The sequence below is a fragment of the Scyliorhinus torazame genome, chromosome 8, assembly GCF_047496885.1.
Source record: "Scyliorhinus torazame isolate Kashiwa2021f chromosome 8, sScyTor2.1, whole genome shotgun sequence".
Classification (NCBI taxonomy): Eukaryota; Metazoa; Chordata; class Chondrichthyes; order Carcharhiniformes; family Scyliorhinidae; genus Scyliorhinus; species Scyliorhinus torazame.
Window position 1 is genome coordinate 152,223,246 of NC_092714.1, and position 21,169 is coordinate 152,244,414.

At 45.3% G+C, this 21,169-nt stretch overlaps 1 protein-coding gene across 5 annotated transcripts in view; it reads right to left on the minus strand.

Annotated features, from left to right (window-relative positions):
• The window catches only part of dgkh (diacylglycerol kinase, eta), an 857,220-nt gene that overhangs the window by 446,347 nt on the left and 389,704 nt on the right, over positions 1 to 21,169 (minus strand). For all 5 annotated transcript variants that reach the window (XM_072514377.1, XM_072514378.1, XM_072514379.1 and 2 more), the window contains one exon: positions 16,383 to 16,463. In XM_072514377.1, the coding sequence (XP_072370478.1) occupies positions 16,383 to 16,463 (81 nt within the window). The remainder of the gene's footprint in view (positions 1 to 16,382; positions 16,464 to 21,169) is intronic.

Genomic DNA, 21,169 nt, shown 5'->3' on the forward strand with positions numbered 1-21,169 from the left:
GGCTGTTTGGAGGCCTGTAGTAAACCCCCAACATTGTGACTGCACCCTTCCTATTCCTGAGTTCTACCAATATTGCCTCGCTGAATGAGCCCTCCAAGGTGTCCTCCCACAGTAGACTGTCATATTCTCCTTAGCCACTAGTGCAACTCCCCCGCCGCTTCTACAACCTGCCTCTATCCCACCTGAAACATGTAAATCCTGGAATGTAAATCCTGGAATGTTTAGCTGCCAATCCTGTCCCTTCCTCAACCAGGTCTCTGTCATGGCAACAATATCATAGTTCCAAGTACTAATCCAAGCTCTAAGTTCATCTGTCTTACCTGTAACACTTCTCGCATTGAAACAAATGCACTCAGTCCACCAGACCCTCTTTGATCAGTAACCACACACTGCCTACTCTTCCTCTGAGTCTTACTGACCCTACTCTCTAGTTCCCCTTCAGTTAATTCACCTTTTCTTTGGTTACCACCCCCCTACCAAACTAGTTTAAATCCACTCATGTGAGACTAGCAAATCTCCCGGCCAGAATATTTATGCCCCTCCAGTTTAGATGCAACTCTTCCTTCTTGTACAGGTCCCACCGACCCTGCAGGAGATCCCAATGGTCCAGATATCTGAAATCCTCCCTCCTACACCAGCTCTTTAGCCACATGTTGAGCTATACTATCTCCTAATTTCTAGCCTCACTGGCACATGGCACAGGGTATAATCCTGAGGTTACTGCCCTGCAGGTCCTTCTTTTTAACTTTCTACCTAACTCTCTAAACTGCTACTGCAGGACCTCGTCACCCTTCCTACCTATGTCATTAGTACCAATTTGTACCACGGTCTCTGGCTGTTCACCCTCTCCCTTCAGAATGCTTTCTGCCCGTTCAGAGACATCCTGGACCCTGCCGCCAGGGAGCAAACAGATCATCCTGGAGTCTCTTTCTCGTCCACTGAAGCGCCTATCTGTGCATGCTCTTTCAGAGGGTCGATGTAGATTTGATGGGCTGAATGGCCTCCTTCTGCGCTGTAGGTATTCTATGATAAACCCCCCCCCCCCCCCCACCACGAACATCAATCCCGGTCCTGCCCTGGTGTAACCTTTCCAGATTGTACTGGTTCCACCTGGAACTCACTGCCTTTGGGGGTTATGGAACTGACATCAATTATTTGATAAGAAAATTGGATCGGGACTGGAGGGAAATAAATTTGCAGGGGAATGGGACTGACTGGGGAAATATATTCTGTTTCCACTGACTGGAGATTGTTAAGATTTAAGGTAATTTTCAAAAAAGCTAGGAGGGGAAATGGGCGGTGGGGGGCAGGGGGTCCAAAAATCATGCACTGTTTTGATGATCTGGAATCTGAAAGGATGGTGGGAGGAGATTCAATGGAGCCTTTCAAATGGGAATTTGATAAATACCAAAGGCCTCCTGCTTGCTTCTGAAATTATTCTATGATACACAGGGAAATGGGGAACGGCATGAATCAAGCATCTGATCTCTATCTTCCACAGCCTGTTAACGAACGCTCTGCACTGTGGGGCAATGTTCACGGGACTTGCATTCTCAGCTGCTCAGCACACAGTAAGACTAATTACAGCATGACTGACTTTTCCAAAATATCGATGCTGCGGGGAACGGCGTCCTTTTGTCCAAGCAACAGCTGATGATCAGCTCAGCTCTTTGCAGAAAATAGCACGAAGAACGGAATGTGTGATGTCTGACACAAACCACAAAGTCAAATCTTGAGCCCTGCACTGTTCTGACTTCTTTACTGAAGGTCCAAATTGCTAACTTGCCACACACACAAACACTCGTGATTCTTCATTATTTTCCTGCAATTGGAGCAAAACTATGAAGATCGCTATTAATTAGTGAACTAAAACAAAATAAAATATGATTGGCAAGTGATGTGCAGCTACAGTATTTGGAATCTGGTGGATGTCAGTGTGATCCACAGCAAACATCAGCAGTCAAGTGTCTGCGGTTGGAGGAGCTTTGGCTCAGAGTCAATGGACTGGCCACTTCGGAAGTGAATGAGAGTCCAGAAGGGTATGTTGTCTGCCAGGTGCCAGGGTTTGGGACATTACTTGGGGCTGGAGAGGAACATGCAGTGCGAGGGGGAGGATCCAGTTGCCATGGCCCATATTTCTTCCAACAACATAGATAGGACTAGAGAACTAAGAAAGAGGTTCTGCGTCAGGACAATGAGCAACTGGAGGCTAAATTAAAAAGCAGTATTTCAAAAAGGTTCTCTACATTACTACTCGAGCCAAGAGCTCATTGGCGGAGGGTAAATAATATTAGGGAGTTGAATGCATGGCTCAAAGATTGGAGAATTTGACTAAGATTCATAGGGCACTGACAACAGTACAGAGGAAAGTGGGGGTTGTACCATTGGGACTGTTTCCACCTGAACTGTACCGACTAGTATGATGGCAAGTTGTCTAATTAGGGCAGGGGACTTCCAACTAAATAGTGGGTGCAAGGCATCATGTGATGGAAGATATGATAAATTTAGAGGAAAGGCCAAGGCAATAGAGTAAGATAGCAATTCGGGTAATAATCGTCAGAATGCCGCAGGAAGGGACAGAGCATACAAACTTAAGAGCACAACAGCAGAGAATGCCAGAGTTGGCGAAAATCATAAAAAAGACAGAACTAAAGGCTCTGTACCTGAACACCAGTAGCATTCATAACTAAAGAAAAGAATCGTCAACTGAAATAGAAATAAGTAATGCTGATCGCCATTACAGGGGCATAGCTGCAAGATTACCATTGCCAGGACCTGAAAATTCAAGGGTATTTGACATTTCAGAAGGACAGGAAGCTGGGATAAGGAAGGGGTGGCTAAATAAAGATAACATTAATACAATAGTAAGGACTGGCCTTGGTTCTAAATGTCAAGATGTAGAATCAATTTGAGTAGAGATAAGAAATAGCAACGGTAAGAAGTCAATTGTAAGAAGTCAGATGTGGGAACAATTTATAGACCACATAACAGTATCAATGCTGTAGGACTGGATATAAAGGAAGAAATAAATGTGAGAAAGGCGCTGCAATAATCATGGGTAATTTTAACATACATATAGAGTGGACGTGATCAACAAGGGTATCTTGGAAGACGAGTTCCTGGAGTGTTTTCAGGACAATTTCTTAAGAGCAGCACATTCTAGAGCCGGCTATTCTCGACATGGTAGTGACCAATGAGGCAGGATTTAATGACCTCAAAGTAAAAGAGCCTCAAGATAACAGCAATCTTAATTGTAATCAATTTGAGGGAGAGAAGAGTGAGTCTAAGACTCGTGTTTTAAACTTAAATAAAAGCAATTACAAGAGTGTGAAGACAAGAGTTGATTAAAGTGAATTGAAAAATTAGGTAAAGGGTAGGTCAGTAGAGATACGGTGACAGATATTTTTGAAGACATTTCATAAGTCTCAGTAAAGATATAGGAAAGACTCTATAAGAGACAAATGCACTCTCTGGCAAACTAAGGAAGTTAAAGGTAGTGGCCCAGATCTTCCGAACTCCAGATAGTCAGAGATCAGACATACCCTAGAAGATGCGCAATGGGACCCCTTGGAAGTCACAATGCACACTCTGTGGGAATTTTCAGGGAAGTTTGAAACAAAGAGCAACTCCCCTGCTCCCTCTCAAGAATTCTCAGCTCTCGGGATTCCAGACAGTTCAGACTTACCCAGCTGACCCAAGGTTAAATAAAGGAAGGAGGTTATGTCCCGAGGACAGGTTAGACAGGTTGGGCCTAGATAGAATGGACTTCTTATTGAAACACAAAATCCTGAGGGGAGCTGACAGGGTGGTTGCCGAGAGGATGTCTCCCCTTGTGGGGACAAACTAGAACTAAGGGGACACAGTCTCCCATTCAAGATGGGGATGAGAAAGAAAAATCTCTTGGGGAGTCGTTAGTATGTGGAATTCTCTCCCCCAGGGAGTAGAGGGAGCTGGGTCATCCTCTTTCCCAGATTGGCGGAAGCTGGGTCATTGAATATTTTTAAACCTCAGTTAAATAGATTCCAGATTGATAAGGAAGTCAGATCATATGATGGAGACAGGAAAGTGGAGTTGAGGCCACAATCAGACCAAACATGATCTGTCTAAATGATGGGGCTCGCCCAAGGGGTTGAATGGTGTACTCCAGCTCATCATTCATATGTTTCTTTGGATTAACACATTTGTGTGTTCAGGAACTTGAACTGAACTGAATGATGCCAACAAATACAGTTGTGATCAACATGTAAAAACAAGTCAGTTTACATGTATTCAGAGCAAAGTGACTATTTGATCAAGAAGTTCTAAGAAATAAAATTGCATTGATATGGACCAATTCAATTAAACCAACCATAGTCTGTACACATACAAAAGATGAGAATTTAAAAACAACTTGCACCTATAATCACACCTGGAATGTAATAAAATGAGCCAGAATGAGACAATGAGCCTTTAGGATAGGTGACCCAAAGCTTGGTTTAGTGGTATCTTAAAGGAGGAGAGGTAGACAGGCAAAGAGGTACCGAAGCAGTTAAAGGCACAGCAGTGTGAGTATGACCCAAGAGCCCAGAATTGGAGGGAGGAATGCAGAGAGGAGGGGGTTTAGGGCTGAAGGTGGTTACAAAGAAAGGGAACGATCAGATAATGAAGGAGCTGTGCACAAGATGAGAGTTTAAAATTTGAGGCATCAGAGCATTGGAAGCCAATGCAGGTCAATGAGCATTAGCGATGTTGGGAAAAAGAACATGTTAAGATAGGGGTTGCGAGAACATGTTAAGATAGGGGTTGCAGAGTTTTGGATGAGCTCAGGAGAGCATTAGTCAGAAGATTGGAAAAATCTGGTGATGGCAAAAGCATGAGGGTGTTGGCAGATAAGACAAGGCGGGGCAAACACTGAACGCTATGAAGGTCTGGCCAAAGACTGGCGATGCTGTGAAGGTCTGTGGGGAGATTTTGATGACGAAGTTATGAGATCAAAGTCTCAGGCTGGGAATAATAGAATGGAAATAGAATGGAAAGTCTGTGAGAAGGCCATTGAAAGGAGGCTCGGGCTACAACTGGACAGATAATAGAATCTGAATTGGGAGAGTCAGGAGCAAGGGCAGGGGGCTGGCTCTCAGCAGGCCCCCACCCCTTCCCACTGCCTGAGTCCTCTATCAGGTACCAAGTGCCTTTGAGCAAGAGACCCCTCTAGAAACTCACAAACAGGTGGCATGCTTGTTGTGCTCCCCACATACCACCCACCCAGTCCAATGCTCACCACTGGATTAATGCCAGCAGTGGTGGGATGAGACATGTAAGTGGGCATTAATTGCCCACTTAAAGGCCTCAATTGGTGGCGGGGCAGGAAGTCTGTCCACAGGCATTCCTGCCAAGAACGTCAATCGGGACAGAGGCAGGAAGGTAGTACCCACAATTCTCCCACCCAATTAACTGCCTGCTACCACCAAATTAATCATATGGGAGGGCTCAAGGTTCCACTCACCTTCTCTACATGTGCCCTATAATAAAGTCATAGCCAAAGTCATTACAGCCCAAAAGGCAGCCATTTAATTCATCTAGTCCACGCTGGCCAGCAGGGTCTCTGTCGAGAATCTAATTAATCTTATTTGCCTGCATTATCACTATATCCCGTAAGTTTACTTCCCTCAAGTGTACATCCAATTTCCTTCAAAGGTGATTCATTATCTCTGCTTCCACTACCCTCAGACAATGAGTTCAAAGGCCTTCATAATTTAAAAGAGCATCAGGAATGTAACTGTCAAATTAAAGGAAGAGACACAGGAACTCTCGGTAGGATAGGAATGAATAAAGGTTTATTACGGTAAACCCAATAATTACAAAAGCCACACGTCCTCTCCCCAAAGGGCCACCCTCCCCGACCTGCACCCAGGTCGGGGTTCTTATACTGAGAGGTTCCCCCTTGCAGGAAACCTCACCCCCAATTACTGGGAAAGTTCATACTCGGAGGTGAACTTTAGAACATAAGAACTAGAAGCAAGAGTAGGCTATCTGGCCCCTCGAGCCTGCTCCGCCATTCAATGAGATCATGGCTGATCTTTTGTGGACTCAGCTCCACTTTCCGGCCCGAACACCATAACCCGTAATCCCTTTATTCTTCAAAAAACTATCTATCTTTATCTTAAAAACATTTAATGAAGGAGCCTCTACTGCTTCACTGGGCAAGGAATTCCATAGATTCACAACCCTTTGGGTGAAGAAGTTCCTCCTGAACTCAGTCCTGAAGGGGGGGGAATCTTATAGAGAAAGTCCTTGGCCCCCAAGGGGGTTGTAGCAACAATCAATTGCTCTCTGATTGCGAAACACAAGAACGGGGGCCAGTCCTCAGCACAATGATTTGCTTCTCATTTGTAACAGGTGAGTAACTGCCTACGCAGTTTAAAAATTCTGAAAAGATCCTGTGGGTTTAAAGTATCCATGGCACTGCAGCAATGCAAACAGATTTAATCTGCATGGCGGCAGAAGCAGAACAAATCAATAGGAAGGGCACCGTGACCACAAATAAAATGGGAGTTCTGCTAGAGATTGGAACATGGACGAAAAATAAAAGGTATAATGCAGAATTGACTTCCGGTGACGGCGGACGGGAGGCAGCCGCACACAGGAGGGCTCCCGCTCGGGAATAGAAATTTTGGGGTTTTAACGCCTGGTCCCAGGGGCAACGGAGGCTGAAAAAGCTGTAAGAAAGCACTGGAAGGGGAAATGTCCAAGCTTGGGAAAAAAATCGGCCGTGAAAAAGGGGGTTAATGAATCAGCCGGTGAGTGGAAAAGTCAGCGTAGGAACTGTAAGGAAAGCGGAGGCTGGAGCTCCTGGGGAGGCCACATCGCTCGCAGCAGAAGAAATAATCAAAGTGATGGTTGCGGAACTTGAAAAACAGTTCACAAAGCACATGGAAGCGATGAAGAAGGAGATGGGGGCAGTATGAAAGTGCTGGTGGAGGAGGCGATTGCCCCAGTGAGGGCGGCGGATGTTCGGGAGCAAGGTGAGACACTGAAGGAAGTGGAAGACATATTATCGCAGCACAATGATCAACTCACCTCGATGGGGAAGGAGTTGCGGAAGGTGACAGCAACCAACAAGTGTCTGCGAGCCAAAATGGAAGACCTGGAAAACAGATCCAGGCGACAGAATCTGAGGATCGTGAGTCTGCCCAAAGGGGTGGAAGGCCCGAGGCCGACGGAGTATTTTGCCACGATGTTGGCGGAGCTATTGGGGGAGGGGGACGATCCCTCTTGATACGAACTGGATCGGGCTCATCGGGCGTGGAGGCCTATACCAAAGGCGAGTGAGCTGCCAAGAGTAGTAATTATGTGTTTCCGTAGGTACAGCGTGAAGGAGAAGGTCCTGTGCTGGGCAAAGCTGAAGCGGGTGGAGCAGTGGGCTGGAGCAGGTATACACATATATCAGGATTTTACGGTGGAGCTGGCGAGGAGACGGGCTGTCTTCAGCCGGGTGAAGAAGGCACTGTACATCAGCAAGGTGCAGTGCGGCATCGTATACCCAGCTAAGTTGAGGGTGACCTACAAATCCAAGGACTTTTATTTTGGGTCGGTGGAAGCGGTGGAGGAGTTTGCGAAGGCAGAAGGACTGTGGCAGAATTGAGAAATGGGGCTGAGAGCGGGTCGTGTACCGATGTAGCCTCATGTAAATTTGTCTTTTCACTGCGTGTTGGTGTATGTACTAAATGAGTCGACGCTGTATATATTTGGACAAGGGAAGAGATGGGACTTTCATTTGCAATGGTGGTTCTTTGGGGCTTGGGTGTGTATGCTGGGGTTGTGTGCTAAAGAGGATTTCTTGGTTTTCCTGGAACCGGGTAAGGGGGAAGGAGACCAGAGCAGGGGCCTCCTCGCTGGCCAGTTTAAGCCGGCCAGTGAAAGTGAGTGAGGTGGGAGGAGGGGCTGCGGCCATCGGAGCCTGGCAGAACAGGTTTCGGTGAGTCTAGCCGGGGTGAAAAGTTGGAGGAAGGAACCGAGGTTGGGGGGAGGAATTTACAAGAGGAAGTGGAGGTGAGGAGTCTGGGGGGGGGGGGGGGGTCTACAATTCATGGGTGCCATTCACGGTACTCTTTTGGGGATTGGATGGCATTGAATATTAGGGGAGGGGGGTGGACTGTATATGTCTACGGTGACCAAGGGCGATTCCAAATTCCTTTTTTCCTCCTTGGGAGGGTTTGTTTTATTTGATGCTTATACTGTCAGGTGGGCTGTTGTTTGGGGTGGTGGGAGGACGGGATCGTTGTAGTTAATAAGGGGATTGACACTGTATTCGTTACCGTTTACTGTTTGTTGGTGGGGTGTAAATTCTTCAGAAAATGTGAAAATGGAGAATAAAAATATTTTTTTAAAAAGGTATAATGCAGAACACAAAAACAAATGGAAAAAGAAAATTAGGTGTGTCAAAATCCAGGTGAAATGGAACTATCCGATTAAACCACCAGACCCAGCAGATCAAGTACTCTCAAAGCCTCGCTGCCATTTACAAGGACAAAGTCAGGAGTGTGTTGAAACGCATGCCATGATAACTGCATTGAAGATTCTCAATGCTATCAAGGACAAAGGTGTCCGTATGTTTGGCAACCCTGCGTCCCAACTCAATCGCTATCCTTTCCATTCACTGGCTGTGCCGTGTACAGTCGAGAGGATGCATTATGACAACTCACCAAACTTCCAGCAGCACTTCCTTCCTTTGTGACCTCCACGGATGAGAAGGATAAGATAAACCAACGGTGTGGGAATGTGGCCAGCTTCATGCGTTACATTCCAACTCACACATCATATGAGCCGGCCATCCATCGCTATTCCTTCATCATGCTAGCTCACTATCCTGCGGTTTCCTACCTTAGAATCATAGAATCCCTACATTGCAGAAGGAAGCCATTCAGCCCATCAAGTCTGCACCGATCCTCTGAAAGAGCACCTACCTAGCCCCCCCCCCCCCACCCTATCCCCATAATCCCACCTAACCTGCACACCTTTAGACACCAAGGGGCAATTTAGTATGGCCAGTCAACCTAACCTGCACATCTTTGGACTGTGGGAGGAAACTGGAGCACCCGGGGGAAACCCACGCAGACACGGGGAGGACGTGCAAACTCCACACAGTCAACCAAAGCCGGAATTGTGCCCAGGTCCCTGACGCTGTGAGGCAGCAGTGCTAACCACTGTGCCACCCCATCAAAGTGGAGAATGTGGCCATTGTACCTTGTACCATGGAGGACTTCATGGCAAAGACCACGGCTGATTCAGGGTCATGGCTGAGCACCTGCTTCCAGGCAACTTAGAATTGTTGGGTGAGATGAACGGTTACTGTATTACTGTACCCTTATCATCATGTAAGGTGATGTCCTCTGGCTCCGCCCACCTGGGAGCCGTATATAAGGGGCCACCTTGTGGGCGGCACCCAGTAAGCACCCGTCACGGCACCAGGCTAGTTCTTAGCCTATTAAAGCCTTCTTTACCGTTTACTCTCTAAGCGTCGTTCTTGAGGGTACAACATTAGGCAATTGAGCACGTGATCATCAGAGCCGAGAGTGCCAAACCTGAGAGCTAAGGCTGGTATTTTACATTTCTGTTCAATAGATTTTTCATTGTTATTTTTAAAACGGAAAAACATTGATCTTGCCCTTCAAAAACAGGAGCCAGTGGGTATGGATGAAGCAGCTGCTTTCTTCCATGATACAAGCTGTTTAGGTGAGGTCAGGCCAAAGTTACAATTTATCAGATGGACAGATATACAACCAAATTCAGAACATGGATATTTTTCTCAAAACCAAGGAAAGCTGTAGATACAGAAAATAAAAATCTACATAAACTATAGAGTGCAAAACTCTACAGTTTACTTTCAATTACAAACTCTGCTTCAAACAATAAAAATATCAACATTTAACATGAATACTTTGTCTTTATTTCATTCTTCATTGGATATATTCATTACATAAAAATGCAATAACTTAAGCCAAATAATGCAATTACGTTTACTTTCAAACGTTGAGAGACAGACTGCAGTAGCTCCTTGTCCAAGATACAAGACCACAGATGTCCCAGGGAAATTACATTAAGCTGCATTTTGTTCAATTAACAGGTTGATATGGAGACTTTCATTTCTGTCCATTCAACTGCCTGCAACAGACATTCTCTTCAACAAACTTCCATATCCTCATCACTTCCCTGTGTTAGGCTATCCAGAACCTTGGCATCAATATCCCAAGCTCCTGATTCCACATCCTCCACATCACAAAAACTGCTTCCATCCAACTCTGTAACATTGCTTGCTTCCATTCCTGTCTCAGTTCCCCTCCTATTGGAACCAGTGTTCATGCCAACATCACCTCGTCACTCAATGACTCCATAAATTCTTTAGCCGGTCTCAAGACCTCCAACTTCCAGAGACTGGGGCGCATCCAAAATTCTGCTGTACAAAACCCCATCCTTCACCAGGTCTTGTTTGCTCATACGTCTGGCCACAATTGCCTCCTGGTTTCCCAATAAGTGAAATTTGAAAATCCCACCTTTAAATCCTTTCATGATCTTGGTACTTTCCACCTCTGTAGCCATCTCTTTGTTTTTATAAATTTAGAGTACCCAATTATTTTTTTTCCAACTAAGGGGCAATTTTTAGTGTGGCCAATCCACCTACCCTGCATATCTTTGGGTTGTTAGGGTGAAACCCACGCATACATGGGGAGAACGTGCAAACTCCACACGCAACAGTGACCCAGATCCGGGATTCGAACCCGGGTCCTCAACACCGCAGTCTCAGTGCTAATCACTGCGCCACATGCCGCCTCTCTGTAGCCATCTCAAACAGGCCATTGCACCTCCCTCCCCAGCCCCAATCTCTTTCATCCTGTAGTCCATTCTCCATCCCATCACCTCACTGGTGGCACCTGGGCCACTCTGAAATTACTTCCGCCTTTTTCCTTAAAACCTTTGATCAATGCCTTGTTCATCCTTCCCCAATATCTTCACCATTGACTCAGAGTCAATTTTCCATATATTTGGCTAAAGTGAGCTGGAGTGATTTTCGACATTAAAGGCACAGTATATGTGCAAGTTGTGATTATTACTGTAACTATTTTCCTACACTGGACTCGTGAAGCAACTGCTCTACTTGGAACTTAGTCTTGGCAGGAGAAGGACTTCAGAACAAAGTTAGGGATGGTCTCAAAGCATTCCAGAAGAAGTCAAACATTCCCGTCGACTCATGGGAGACCCTGGCTTGTGACTAAAATGGAGAAGCCTCATTTTGGAAGTCTCTGAACACATGGACAGACTTTGTGAGGCATGTTCAGAGATGAGGTCGTGGCATTGGACGGAGAGCAGGAGGTAACCGGGAGTGTTGATGAGGGTAATGCATTTGATGTGGCCTATATGCACTCTAATAAGGCTTTTGATCAGCTTGCTCATGGCAGACTGGTCAAGAAAGTAAGGGCCCATGGGATCCAAGGTAAAGTGACACATTGGATCCAAAATAAGTTAAGAGGCAGAAAGCAGAGGACAATGGTAGAGGAATATTTCTATGACTGGAAGTCTGCTTCCAGTGGGATTCCACAGGGCTTGGTTTTGGGACCCTTGCAATTTGTGGTGTATATTGGACTTAAATGTAGCGGGTATGATCAAGACGTTCGCAGATGACACAAAAATTGGTTGGGAGGTAAATAGCGAGGAGAATAGCCATAGACTGCAGAGGATGCCAATGATCTGGTCGGGTGGGCAGAGCAGTGGTAAATGGAATTCAACCCGGAAATATCACCACATTATAGGAAGGATGTGATTACACTGGAGAGGGTGCAGAGGAGATTTACCGGGATACTGACTGGGCTGGAGGGTCTGAGCATTGAGGAGAGATTGGACAGGCTGGGGCTGTTTTCCTCGGGGCACTGAAGTTTGAGAGGGGACCTGATAGAGGTGAATATAAGATTATGAGGGGCATAGATAGGGTGGATATGAAGGTACGTTTTCTATTAGTACAGGGGTCAATAATCAGGGGGTATAGATTTAATAAGAGTTAGAAGGACAAGAGGGGAGTTGAGGACAAATGTTTTCACCCAGAGGATGGTGGGAGTCTGGAACGCACTGCCTGAAAGGGTGGTTGAGTCACAAACTCTCATAACATTTAGTAAGTGTTTGGATATACACTATCGCTGCCATAACCTCCAAGACTATGGGCCAAGTGCTGGAAAATGGGATTAGTGTAGTCAGACCTTTGTTGACCGGTGTGGACACAATGGGCCAAATGGCCTCCTTATGTGCTGTAAATGTCTATGAATCTAATCCATGAATCCAGTACAAACCTCCAAATAGCCCAAGTAACCCTTCAAGTGCCACCTGCCCCACATGTGGTAGGGTCGACAGATCGCATATTGGGTCCTTTGGCCATTCCTGAGCCTATTGAACCATAGTGGAAGCAAATCATTCTTGTTGTTGTGGGATTGCCCAAGAATAAGAGAAGATGATTTTCCTAAAGTGTTTCCCACATTTCATTTCTGCCCTCTGCCCCCACATCCATTTCCAGATGCTGGGAATTTGTAATTTCTGGGAGCACTTTGTAGCAACACGTTTCCAAACCTGACCATCAACTCACCTCCTACCATTGTTGGTACAGGTGTACCAATCCACGGGTAGGCACAATTTCAAGACTTGGGACTTGGCATAAGTTTTGAATGAAAATTTACTCATGAAAATCACATTAACATTGAAATGCTGTATACACAAGCTAGAAATGTCATGTATTCTATCGGAGCAACATTCTCTTTAAAGATAAAATCCCAGGCAATTTAAAGTTATTGAAAAGTCTCGTCTCTATGCAAGCTGCAGACAAGAGTAAAGCAACAGCTGGAATAGTCATTTAATCGGAGAACAACACAAGAATGTTTCCAAAGCTGCTGTATCAGACTTAAAGACCTTTGTGAGTATGTTTCTCTTTCAATCAACTATAACAATCATAAACAGGGCCAGGAACCAGTGGTCAATTAGACACACAGAGCAGAGCTCAATGGTTAATACAAGTCAGGTTTATTCACTCACAGTAGCTGTGCAGTGTTGAACCGAACAGCACAGGGATTACCTCTTCACACTAGTAGCTCCTTCCTCTTTAAACTCCTCTTCTTTAAACTCCTCTTCCCAACTGAACAATTTCTTTGCTTGTTATCCTTTTAGGTTTGGAGGCATTCCTGATTAAAGGTAATTAAAGTCAAGGGTTTCTTAAAGCTAGACCGTCTTGCCTTAGCCATTCTGATCTTTTGCCAAATTTCTTAAAGCTGTACCCCTACTGAGGATCTCGAGCTCCCAAATTGACCCTCTCTCACTCTGTTATACTACAAACATCCTGTAAAATTATTCTCACTGACATGGAGATTTTATGCAGCACTTATACTTTAATATGAAAAATAAGTTGATGGCATTTCTATTGCTCTCAAAAATGATAATCTTTATCAAACCATTCTTGTGTAGCAAAGTTAAAATTCACATTGTTGCTTGCAGCACTCTGGGTGAATTGGGAATATCTTTGCTGTCATTCACCCATTTTTCAACTGTAATTGTTTGGGGACAATGAGCAAACATGTCAACAATTACACCAGTTAAATGGCTTGTTATCTGTATGTCCGGCATTAAAAAACCATTATTCTAACTGCATGATACAATTATACATGATACTACTACATCTTCATTTCCACTAATTAGATTGTTTCCACGCAAATTGCAATTTTACTAAAATGTGCATAATTGTGATTTTATTAGCAGTTCATTCACCAAAAATGGCACACCGACCTAATTTTTGAGGGGGTGGTGGCCTAAGTGTGGAGCGGGGTGTCACTTTGGGGCCTCGGAGATCGGGATGCCATTTAAAGATGGTGTCCCGATCTCTCGCTACACTGTATAAAACGGGGCTGTGTTGCCTCGGCCGCACGTTACCCGTTCAGGCCCCTTGTACAAGGCAAGTCGCGTTGAATAGCCATGTGTTTCTCGGCACTGCGAGCGCTTGGAAACATGTGGCTAAACGTTCTCACTATGGGACTTTGTTCCCTTTTGGTAGAATCGCGCTCATTGTATTTTAAGAAAATGAACCACGATATTTATAGTAAGGGTGAGAGCGATTGTCCTTGACATCATTTGACAGAGTGTGCCATCAAGGAACCTTGGCAAAATGGAAGTCAACAGGAATCAGGGGAAAAGCTCTTCACCAGTTAGAATCATATCTAACAGAAAGGAAAATGGCTTTGTTTGTTAGAGATCAATTATCTCAGTTCCAGGAGATCATTGCAGGAGTTCATCAGGGTTGTGTCCTTGTCCCAACCATCTTCAGCTGCTTCAAACACCTTCCCTCCATCAGAAAATCAGAAGAGGATGATTGCATAATGTTCAGCACCATTCGCGAATCCTCAGAATCCGAAGCAGTACATATTCACGTATTCATATGCAGCAAGAAATTGACAATATTCATTTCCAACAAGAGAGGTCTAACCATCAACTCTTCACATTCAATGGCATCACCATCATCAAATCCCCCCCGCCCTCCCCAATCAACATCCTGGAGGTTACCATTGACCAGAAACTGAACTGGACCATCCACATAAGTACAGTGGCTACACGAGCAGATCAGAAACTGGAATCCTGTGGAGAGTAACTCATCTCCCGACTCCACCATCTACAAGGCAGTGTGATTGCGTACTCCCCTTGCCCAGCTGAGTGCAGCTCCAACACACAAGAAGCTCAACACCATCCAGGACAAAGCAGCCCACTCGACTGGCACCTCATCCACCACTTTCAACATTCACTCCCGCCATCATTCATGTACAGTGGCAGTCATGTGTACCATTTACATTATGCATTGCAGCAACTCAACAAGGCTCCTTCAACAGCACCTTCCAAATCCATAACCACTCCCATCTAGAAGGACAAGGGCATGAAAACACCATCACCAAGTTCCCTCCAAGCCACACATCATCCTTGGAAAAATATCCCCCCATTGCTTCACTGCCACTGGGCTAAAATCCTGGAATTCCCTCATGAACAGCCCTGTGGGTGTACCTGTACCACATGGACAACAGCGGTTCAAGGCAGCTCACCATCACCTTCTCAAGGGCAATTAAGGACGTGCAATAAATGTTAGTCATGTCAGTGACACTCACATCCCATGAAAGAATAAAAGAACAAGAATATTGTCCTTACTGTATTTCAGTTCACTTGCTTTCACGTGGACTTTCTCAACTTCACAAACAGGCAAAAACTTCATTGGACAGTGACAAACTGCCATGTAGATTTATTAAAGACTATATATGGATGAAAGAACAGATATAATGACACGGTAAATTTATAGTAGCTGTAGTATTAATTATTCTTTCTCAGCAGATGCATCCGATCCACTAAACTGCCAAGTAAAGTGGGCAGGATACAAAAAATCTTGAATATTTACCTTTACTTTGCAAATTGTTGGACAGTCCAGATAAGTTTGAAGTAGACAAGGTGAAAGATAAATCCTTCAAAAAAATAACCAGGACAAAGTAAATCTAGCAATATTTCCCAAATTCGAAGAGGGTTACCAAACAAACATGTGGAATCATAGAATTTACATGGCAGGAGGCCATTCAGCCCATCAAGTCTGCACCGTCCCTTGGAAAGAGCACCCTACTTAAGCCCACTCCTCCACCCTATCCCCATAATCCAGTAATCCCACCTCACCTTTCGGTGCAAACTCCACGCAGTCACCGAAGGCCGGAATTGTACCTGCAGACCTGGAGCTGTGAGGCAGCAGTGCTAACCACTGTACCACCATGCACATCTGTCTACACCTCCCGCTGCCTTGGGAAAGCAGGCAGCATAATCAAAGACCCCTCCCACCCAGCTGATTCACTCTTCCATTGGGCAGGAGATACAAACGTCTGAGATCACGCACTAGCAGGTTCAAAAACAGCTTTTCCCCCGCTGTTACCAGACTCCTAAACGACCCTCTAATGGACAGAACTGATCTCTTCACACATCTTCTCTACTGAGCAGTACTATGCTCCTGTATGCTTCACCTGATGCCAGTGCCTATGTATTCACATTGTCTATTTTTTAAGTTTCCCCTGTGTATTTTATTTTCATGTATGGAATGATCTGTCTGGGCTGCACACAGAACAATACTTTTCATTGTACCTCGGTACATGTGACAATAAACAAATCCAATGCAACCGTGCCACCCCGCCCCCTCCAGTATTCAACTGTACAAGATGGAATGTGGTCATAGGTTGCATACACAACTTATACACTGAGGCAGCAGAAACTGACAAAGGTCTCAATTACTCGGTTTGATAATAACCCCAGCAGTCAGACCAACCTCCCAATGCTTGGTGAAAGGAATGATCAGAGTGAAGACATACCGTGAAGCTGTTGTTGACGTTTTTTGTGCTTGATTCGGCGACGCTTGCATCCGATAGGTCAACTTCATCAAAAATAAGGGACTGTAAAGTGTAAAGGGAAAACAGAACAGTGAAAATCAAAGCGACAACTCACTCTTTGTTCTCTATCTTTTTGTTGGTGATCAAATATCTGACGCATGCAAGTCTCTATTGCCATGTTTGAAAAGATCCAAACCAAGCTCTTGCACAATCTACAACCATCTGTAAAGTTTCCAGTTACCCTATGTGGTGGACATTCACTCCTGCTAAACCAAAATCAGATTGGAGAGGACAAGCCTTAGCACCCAATTAGGGTTGCCAACTCAAGTTGGGCATATTCCTGGAGGTGTCATCTCATGACCTCTTGCCTATGCCCACTCAAACAAACTTTCTCCCTCATTTCTAATAATTTTAAAACCAATAAATGGAAGTGTTCAAAGAAACTAATTTAAAGAATGTGAACAGCCCACTTGGTTAGCATTCCACCCACCACTTTAAACATGCACCAATGCACAGTGGCAGCAATGTGTACCATCTACAATGGGTCACAGCCAAGTGTTGGGAGGGTCATGAAGCGATCGGTCCCGCTGTTCTCGTGGTGGTCCTACTTGCAGAAGGAGCTCCGGACTATCGCCTTTACATGGGAATTGTGGTTGCTGCCGCCTTTTAAATGCAGGTACAGATTTGGCTGCTTGTGGAGTATTCCGGCCAGAAGCAGCGTCGTCCAGGGACATGCTTTTGGCACCAAAGAAGAGAGCAGAGTTACTTCGATTTTGCAGCTGTTGGCAAGCAAGGCCAGTGAACTATGAAGATATTTTTGTTAAAGTAAGAGACAGCCAAAGACTGTTGGAGAGGATTTCACAACAGAATCTGCTGGAGAGAGCTGCACAGGAGAGTCCAGGGTAGGACAGAGCAGTGGTAGTGTGAGAGCTCCAGAGCCTCTGGTTAACAGCCCTGAAAAAATAAACTTAACTCAGAACAAAGTAGTATAAAGATGATCCCTTGAGGTATGGTTTTATCAATTGTGGCAATGCAAATAAGGAGGCAAAGCCCATGTGTGTTATATGCAGAGAAGTACTGGCAAAAGAAAGCCTTTTCAGAATTTGAAAGAGAAGTGGTGGGTAAAAAAATCCTTTTGAAGTTGAGACCCCAGAGTCAGTTATTAACTTACAGCTGACTCCAATATAAAGACTACATTGCTGCACCTTACCAGTAATACCACATTAAAATCATGCCAAAAGCCTGAGAGGTTGTCAGCATTTTGGTGCAGCAACTCCCAGAACAAAGAACAAACAAAGAACAAAGAAATGTACAGCACAGGAACAGGCCCTTCGGCCCTCCAAGCCCGTGCCGACCATACTGCCCGACTAAACTACAATCTTCTACACTTCCTGGGTCCGTATCCTTCTATTCCCATCCTATTCATATATTTGTCAAGATGCCCCTTAAATGTCCCTATCGTCCCTGCCTCCACTACCTCCTCCGGTAGTGAGTTCCAGGCACCCACTACCCTCTGCGTAAAAAACTTGCCTCGTACATCTACTCTAAACTTTGCCCCTCTCACCTTAAACCTATGCCCCCTAGTAATTGACCCCTCTACCCTGGGGAAAAGCCTCTGACTATCCACTCTGTCTATGCCCCTCATAATTTTGTATACCTCTATCAGGTCGCCCCTCAACCTCCTTCGTTCCAGTGAGAACAAACCGAGTTTATTCAATCGCTCCTCATAGCTTATGCCCTCCATACCAGGCAACATTCTGGTAAATCTCTTCTGCACCCTCTCTAAAGCCTCCACATCCTTCTGGTAGTGTGGCGACCAGAATTGAACACTATACTCCAAGTGTGGCCTAACTAAGGTTCTATACAGCTGCAACATGACTTGCCAATTCTTATACTCAATGCCCCGGCCAATGAAGGCAAGCATGCCGTATGCCTTCTTGACTACCTTCTCCACCTGTGTAGCCCCTTTCAGTGATCTGTGGACCTGTACTCCTAGATCTCTTTGACTTTCAATACTCTTGAGGGTTCTACCATTCACTGTATATTCCCTACCTGCATTAGCCCTTCCAAAATGCATTACCTCACATTTGTCCAGGTTAAACTCCATCTGCCATCTCTCCGCCCAAGTCTCCAGACAATCTAAATCCTGCTGTATCCTCAGACAGTCCTCATCGCTATCCGCAATTCCACCAACCTTTGTGTCGTCTGCAAACTTACTAATCAGACCAGTTACATTTTCCTCCAAATCATTTATATATACTACAAAGAGCAAAGGTCCCAGCACTGATCCCTGTGGAACACCACTGGTCACAGCCCTCCAATTAGAAAAGCATCCCTCCATTGCTACCCTCTGCCTTCTATGGCCTAGCCAGTTCTGTATCCACCTTGCCAGTTCACCCCTGATCCCGTGTGACTTCACCTTTTGTACTAGTCTACCATGAGGGACCTTGTCAAAGGCCTTACTGAAGTCCATATAGACAACATCTACTGCCCTACCTGCATCAATCATCTTAGTGACCTCCTCGAAAAACTCGATCAAGTTAGTGAGACACGACCTCCCCTTCACAAAACCGTGCTGCCTCTCACTAATACGTCCATTTGCTTCCAAATGGGAGTAGATCCTGTCTCGAAGAATTCTCTCCAGTAATTTCCCTACCACTGAAGTAAGGCTCACCGGCCTGTAGTTCCCGGGATTATCCCTGCCACCCTTCTTAAACAGAGGAACAACATTGGCTATTCTCCAGTCCTCCGGGACATCCCCTGAAGACAGCGAGGATCCAAAGATTTCTGTCAAGGCCTCAGCAATTTCCTCTCCAGCCTCCTTCAGTATTCTGGGGTAGATCCCATCCGGCCCTGGGGACTTATCTACCTTAATATTTTTTAAGACACCCAACACCTCGTCTTTTTGGATCACAATGTGACCCAGGCTATCTACACCCCCTTCTCCAGACTCAACATCTACCAATTCCTTCTCTTTGGTGAATACTGATGCAAAGTATTCATTTAGTACCTCGCCCATTTCCTCTGGCTCCACACATAGATTCCCTTGCCTATCCTTCAGTGGGCCAACCCTTTCCCTGGCTACCCTCTTGCTTTTTATGTAAGTGTAAAAAGCCTTGGGATTTTCCTTAACCCTATTTGCCAATGACTTTTCATGACCCCTTCTAGCCCTCCTGACTCCCTGCTTAAGTTCCTTCCTACTTTCCTTATATGCCACACAGGCTTCGTCTGTTCCCAGCCTTTTAGCCCTGACAAATGCCTCCTTTTTCTTTTTGACGAGGCCTACAATATCATTCGTCATCCAAGGTTCCCGAAAATTGCCGTATTTGTCTTTCTTCCTCACAGGAACATGCCTGTCCTGTATTCCTATCAACTGACACTTGAAAGCCTCCCACATGTCAGATGTTGATTTGCCCTCAAACATCCGCCCCCAATCTATGCTCTTCAGTTCCCGCCTAATATTGTTATAATTAGCCTTCCCCCAATTTAGCACATTCATCCTCGGACCACTCTTATCCTTGTCCACCAGTACTTTAAAACTTACTGAATTGTGGTCACTGTTACCGAAATGCTCCCCTACTGAAACATCTACCACCTGGCCGGGCTCATTCCCCAATACCAGGTCCAGTACCGCCTCTTCCCTAGTTGGACTGTTTACATATTGTTTTAAGAAGCCCTCCTGGATGCTCCTTACAAACTCTGCCCCGTCTAAGCCCCTGGCACTAAGTGAGTCCCAGTATCCTGTGCTGAGGTATCCTGTGCTGAGTAAAATATGCATTTCACTGCTATCGCCCTTCACGATGACCTACATGTGTGAGATTGGATTTTCCGTTTTCATAAAGGTGAAAATGGCACAAAAGAACTGAAATGAAATGAAATTAAAATTAAAATCGCTTATTGTCACAAGTAGGCTCCAAATGATGTTACTGTGAAAAGCCACTGGTCGCCACATTCCGGCACCTGTTCGGGGAGGCTGGTACGGGAATTGAACCGTGCTGCTGGCCTGCCTTGATCTGCTTTCAAAGCCAGCGATTTAGCCCTGTGCTAAACCAGCCTCTGGCTGAAATCCGCACCTGAATTGCCTTCTGCTCCTTTGAAACAGATTCAAGTGAGATCATGAGGAGAAAGTAGGCTCCTCTTTCTTATTAAAAGGTAAGCAAACATGGCGTGTGTCACATAGGTCTATCGGCGTATGTCACGAAGGTCGGTCGGCATGTGTCCCGAAGGTTGGCTGGTTGCCATAAGTGGGTCCCGGGAAAATATTTGAAAAGTACTGATCTACAAAATGTATTGAAGCAACTCACCCAGCCTCCAATGACGACAACACCTTCCAAACCAGAGACCTCTGCAACCTGAAACAACAATTCAGGCAGATGTATAGGAACACCACTGCCTGCAAGTTCCCTCGAGCACCATTCTGACACCATCCACACTGTCACTGGATCAAAGTCCTGGAATTCCCTTCCCAACAGCACTGTATGGTACCTAACACCACATGGACTGCAGTGGTTTAAGAGGCAGCTCATCAAAACCTTCTCAAGGGCAATAAATGCTGGCCTAGCCAGTGATGCTCACATCCCATGAATGAATAAACAAAAAGGGTCTAATTTCTTGCTAGCTCCCATCTCCAACATGTCATCTTGATATTTTTGTGATTGAAGGAGTACCATCATGTACAAATCATATACATAAAATAATATCAATGGATGAGCCAGGTTTTTTTGTGAAGAGCTGTGGAGGGCAGGGGAGGCAGTTGGCTTTAACACTTG